The sequence below is a fragment of the Podarcis raffonei genome, chromosome 3 (assembly GCF_027172205.1).
Source record: "Podarcis raffonei isolate rPodRaf1 chromosome 3, rPodRaf1.pri, whole genome shotgun sequence".
Taxonomy (NCBI): domain Eukaryota; kingdom Metazoa; phylum Chordata; class Lepidosauria; order Squamata; family Lacertidae; genus Podarcis; species Podarcis raffonei.
Genome location: NC_070604.1, coordinates 15513515 through 15519514, shown reverse-complemented (window position 1 = coordinate 15519514; position 6000 = coordinate 15513515). Strand labels below are relative to the sequence as shown.

Below are 6000 nucleotides of genomic sequence, written 5' to 3'. Positions count from 1 at the left end.
TTGAGACTCCTGAAGGGGAGTGAAAGGCGGGATATCAAATCCAAACTCCTCTTCTTCTTCTTCACACCCAATTTCAAGTGTGCCTGCCCTAAAACATGGAAGGATGAAGCTACCAAGAGCGGCTTTTTCCCTGTGGTGTGTTTTGCTCAAAGATACCCAATTAATCCAGAGCTTCTGAGTGAAGGTACAGATTTCAGAAGGGCAAGTTCCTGCTCACTTCCCACCATGATAATAAGCACTTTGCTGGCGAAAAGGATTCTGGGTTCAAGGCTTTCTTGAAGAAACCTTACAGAATAGCCTCGAGAGACAATCCAAGGCATCATTAGAAGGTATGGGATACCCCAATGCCACTGAAACTGAGCACCTCTGCTCAGTGCCTGGGCCACCTTGTGACCGCCATCTTGAGCTCCACAATGCAAGAAAGGTGAGACAGAGCCATTGAAGCGTAAAAGAAACCAGGCTGAAGACCGTTAAGAGATAAATAAGGCCGTTCCACTTGCATCCATCACCAACACAAGCTAGTTGGAGGCAGGACTCGGAGAGCCCACAAAACCAGATTTGGAAAGGGGCTTTAGCCACTAGTGCTTTCAAAAACTGGTCTTTAATACACTTCCATTGAGTCATCCTCTCGATCCCAGCGAGAACGATCTAAAAACAGACCAAGTTTACAGCCCTGGCAGTTCTCGTTCTGGACCTGGGGTAGGCAGTGGGAATCTCAACATCCACGTTATGTGGTCCACCGAGTTTATCCCAATGAAACCACTGGGTTGCCCCATGGTATTGCTTACTTCTATAGCGTTGCTCTGGGACGCGGGTGCCGCTGTGTGTTAAACCACAGAGCCTAGGACTTGCCGATCAGAAAGTTGGCAGTTCGAATCCCCGCGACGGGGTGAGCTCCCGTTGCTCTGTCCCTGGCTCCTGCCAACCTAGCAGTTCGAAAGCACACCAGTGCAAGTAGATAAATAGGTACCGGTGGGAAGGTAAACGGCGTTTCCATGCGCTGCTCTGGTTCGCCAGAAGTGGCTTAGTCATGCTGGCCACATGACCTGGAAGCTGTACGCCGGCTCCCTCGGCCAATAAAGTGAGATGAGCGCTGCAACCCCAGAGTCGGTCACAACTGGACCTAATGGTCAGGGGTCCCTTTACCTTTATAGCATAGCTATTGTTGGGGGTGGGGGAAGCATTTGGAAGACATTCACGTTGGAAGCATCTCAATGAAGCTCAATCTTCACGCTGTTTTTATACAAAAAAATTTAATAAATATTTTTCAAGATTTATTGCCAGGAATAAACACATCAGAGATGTATTTTCATGTCCGTGTAACACTAATATTACCATACAAGATATCCTCGTGATCCCGGTGGTTTACCCAGCGAGATTACTCAGTTTTAAGCCTTTTTTGTTGTCGTTTTTTTGCAATTTTGATTTTTTGATCTTCCAACTTTTTGTAATAGCACTTTGATTTCCTCACTCCTTAAGGCGGGCAGTGTAATCTATGGCAAATCTACACAGTGATCTTAACTGGACACTCTACTGTTCAAGTATTCAACAACTAGCTTATCGGAATACTTTCTACATGCAGTAGATTACAAAGAAAAGAAGTTTTAAAAAAACAACCTACAAGTGGTTCAGCACCACCTATCTGTGCTGGTGGGTGGGGGTGGGGGAAATCAAGAGTTTACAAAATAAGATTTCGGTGTTTCCAACTCCACACGCTAATTCGATATTTTTTTTCTTTAATTACATGCAACCGGTCACACGTTCATCTACAGAAGGTTATCGCTCAGTTGTGTTCCCTTAAACTGCTTCACGGCAGATGATCTGCCTGCCCTCCTTTCCCCCTCCCTCCTCCCCCATGCCCCAACTTCTAAAGCAGCCAGGAGGGGGGGAAATAAAATAAAATTCTAATCTAATTCTAAACTGCCTCAGCTGGTACTTAAACAAATATTCTTAAAGTGATACTATCAAAGGTGTTCTCAAAGAATAAAGACAAAACGCGCACTCAACATCGTACAGAAAGCCAGTTTCAAGGCCCCAAAAGCCTTCTCTATCCTTTAAAAACAAACTGATTTTCAGAACACCTTAAATTTTGGCATGTAGGCAAACATGTAACAAAGGGGTGGGGGGGTAGAATAAAAAGATTTTTAAAAAGATAAAGAAGCCATAAGCTTACAAATGCTATGGGGGGAAAAACACCTTCAACTCTAAACACATACATATAAATAAAAAAAAAGGAATGATATTTAAGGCTCTTGATTATTAAGTTAATAAATCAAATATACACAGTGATTAATAAAAAAAGGAATTATTTACATAACTATACAAACTTCTACTTTTGACACATTTCCTCTCAATTCTTCATTTTTTTTACCAGCAACTGCTGACAAGAAGTCCCCCCCAATCCCTCCCCACTTGCCCTCCCCACAAAAAAATACAATTAAAAAAAATAAATAATAAACTTTTTTACTTTTTTTCCTCGATAGTTGCTGTGGTTCCGAGCTGCAAAGGCACTTTCAAATACAGAACTAGTTGTACGTCATCATAAAACCAATATACAAAAGAACTCTAATTTCAATAAATAAATAAAATTTATCTCCTTCCCTCCCCACAGGGACTGTATAAACCGTGACATTGAGAGAAAGAGAGAGAGAGAGAGAGAGGAAGGAAGGAAGGAAGGAAGGAAGGAAGGAAGGAAGGAAGGAAGGAAGGAATTCTTTGCTAGGGGAGGGAAGGCTAAATAATAAAAGGCTACATGATACCTTGATGAAACCTTGCCAGGAGATGCATCAGCGGCGGCTGAATTGATGGGGGGGGGGCACTTTCGACTAGTTTTGCATAGATGTGGAATGCAGCGCTTGGTATTCCAGCCAACCACAGCAACTATCACTGCCAGTGTAAGCCAGCTTGTCAAAACTTAAATTAACACAGGGATTCTAAGCAAATAATAGCCTTAGACTCAAAATATTACACAACCGCTTTGAGAACTACAAGCTCCAGAGTTGACTCGAACTGGTTAAGTATGGATTAGGAGGCAGCGCCCGGCTGCCTGCTATACAATGTACTCCATGCGGTTCAAGCTTTGTGCGCTTTCTAAGTCCCGGTTGTCCTGCTTGTTTGTCCAGTTCGGGTGCTTTGCCGGCGTGCCGTTGGGGGGCTTTTCGTCTCTGTCGACCAGCGTGTAGGTCGCCTGCTTGGCAAAGCGGCTCTTCTGCTGGTGCTTGTCCATGTCGTCTTCTTCCACCTCCGAGTTGTGTGTCCTTATTTTGGCAATCTTGGAGTTCTTGTTCTCGTAGTCCTTGATGGGGATGGCGTTGGCGCCGTGCTTCTCAATGGGGTTCTTGATCTGGTTCAGCTGCTCCCGGACGTTGTTGGTGGTGTTGTCGTCCGACGGCGTGTGCGTGTGCGCGCTCTGCTTCCGGCGCTTACGGATGCACCAGTAAAAGGCCGTGACCAGACAGCAGATCCAAGCCACGGTCAGAACGGAGCTCAGCAACGGGACCAAGAAATCTGGAAGGCAAGAAGAAGGAGAGTTTGGATTTGATATCCTGCTTTATCACTACCCGAAGGAGTCTCAAAGCGGCTAACATTCTCCTTTCCCTTCCTCTCCCACAACAAACACTGTGAGGTGAGTGGGGATAAGAGACTTCAAAGAAGTGTGATTAGCCCAATGTCACCCAGCAGCTGCATGTGGAGGAGCGGGGAAGCGAACCCGGTTCACCAGATTACAAGTCTAGCGCTCTTAACCACTACACCACACTGGCAAGGGTGACTCTCGTCAACAAACCCACCATCAGTACTCAGCGCAGATAGCTCAGTGGTAGGGACGTGGGTGGCGCTGTGGGTTAAACCACAGAGCCTAGGACTTGCCGATCAGAAGGTTGGCGGTTCGAATCCCTGTGACAGGGTGAGTTCCCATTGCTCGGTCCCTGCTCCTGCCAACCTAGCAGTTCGAAAGCACGTCAAAGTGCAAGTAGATAAATAGGTACTGCTCCGGCGGGAAGGTAAACGGCGTTTCGGTGCACTGCTCTGGTTCGCCAGAAGCAGCTTAGTCATGCTGGCCACATGACCTGGAAGCTGTACGCTGGCTCCCTTGGCCAATAAAGCGATATGGGCGCCGCAACCCCAGAGTTGGTCACGACTGGACCTAATGGTCAGGGTTCCCTTTACCTTTAGGGCATCTGCTCTGCATGCAGAAGGTCCCAGATAATAATAATAATAATAATAATAATAATAATAATAATAATAATAATGGTAAAAAAGGTAAAGGACCCCAGATGGTTACGTCCAGTCAAAGGCAACTATGGGGTTGCGGTGCTCATATCGCTTTCAGGCTGAAGAAGCCAGCGTTTGTCCATAGACAGTCATGTGGCCAGCATGATTAAACTGCTTCTGGCACAACAAAACACCGTGACGGAAGCCAGAGCACATGGAAACGCTGTTTACCTTTCCACCGCGGCGGTACCTATTTATCTACTTGCACTGGTGTGCTTTCGAACTACTAGATTGGCAGGAACGGGGACAGAGCAATGGGAGCTCACTCCCGTCGTGGGGATTCGAACCACCAACCCCGAACCACCCGCATCCCTACAAAAATAATAATATTTTACCTAATAATATTTATATGCCGCCCATCTGACTGGGTTGTTCCAGCTACTCTGGGCGGCTTCCAACAGAACCATATAGCACTGGTTCTGGAAGACCTACATTGGCTCTCAGTAAGTTTCTGAGCATAATTCAAAGTTTTGGTGCTGAGCTTTAAAGCCCTAAATGGCCTCGGCCCTGTATACCTGAAGGAGTGTCTCCACCCCCATCGTTCAGCCTGGATGCTGAGATCCAGCACTGAGGACCTTCTGGCGGTTTCCTGCCTGCAAGAAGCGAAGCTACTGGGAACCAGGCAGAGGGCCTTCTTGGTAGTGGCACCCGCCCTGTGGAACGCCCTCCCATCAGATGTCAAGGAGATGAGTAACTATATAACCTTTAGAAAACATCTGAAGGCAGCCCTGTATAGGGAAGCTTATTAATGTTTATTGTTCTTGTTTTAAAAACACAACAAAGCATCAAACATCAGTTCAAGCCATTTGTTAAAGCTCAAATGAGCCCGATCCAGTATTTGGAGGTTGTGTCTAGCAATGAATAAAAGTTATTTTACGGTAAACTTGAGATGTGTTAGAATTTGTGCCGAAAAGCAAACTTGCGTAAGAATAAGCCCTGCCGGGAAGTCTGGAAACAGGCTATGAATGAAACGGCTTCTTATCCACTTGCAATTTCCATTCCTACTGCCAGCCCTCAACCAACGCATGAGAAAATGCAGTTCCCTCTTTTAAAAAATTTACCTGTTTTGCTTTTAATTGGTCGCCTCTGTACCCGGACTTCTGCAACCGCTGCAATAAGCGTACTATTCCCATCACGCTTGCTCACCAGATCAATAATTTTGTCTGTTATTTCTTTTATCGGGTTCTCTTCCTCCTGTATATCTTCGGCAGACTATGTGAAAGAGTAAGATTGCGTATTAGAGACAACGTAAACATCCTTTGGAAGGGAAGCTAGACTCTAGAACCCTCCACTAGGCTTGTTTGGGGATTAACACCAGCATTGGCTGTCTTGTTCTTGGTGCTATTTTGGAAGATTTGATGAGTGAGCACAAGACAGGATCTTCTTTGTGGTGGTGCTATGATCCTGGAATAACCCCCCCCCCAAATTCTTTAGGTTCTGATGGCACATTCATTTTGATGGCTGAGGACCACAATACTGTCTCTTTCCATATGAACCTACCCTGACACCATCTTCTGAGGCCCTTCTTTGTGCGCCTCCTCCATGGGGGGTCCGTAGGGTGGCAGCACGAGAACAGGGCCTTTTCTGCAGTGGCTCCCCATTTGTGGAATGCTTTCTCCAGGGAGGTTTGCCTGGTGCCTTCATTATACACTTTTAGGCACCAGGCAAAAACATTCCTCTTTATCCAGACTTTTGGCTGATTGACATCCAATATGCTTTTAAAATGTT

At 45.9% G+C, this 6000-nt stretch overlaps 1 protein-coding gene across 2 annotated transcripts in view; it reads right to left on the bottom strand.

The window, feature by feature from the left end:
• Positions 1-1610: 1610 nt before the first annotated feature.
• The window catches only part of JAG1 (jagged canonical Notch ligand 1), a 68133-nt gene continuing 63743 nt past the window's right edge, over positions 1611-6000 (bottom strand). For both annotated transcript variants that reach the window (XM_053380628.1, XM_053380630.1), the window contains 2 exons: positions 5334-5484; positions 1611-3507 (listed from right to left, as the gene is read on the bottom strand). In XM_053380628.1, the coding sequence (XP_053236603.1) occupies positions 3050-3507; positions 5334-5484 (609 nt within the window). In that variant the 3' untranslated portion in view covers positions 1611-3049. The remainder of the gene's footprint in view (positions 3508-5333; positions 5485-6000) is intronic.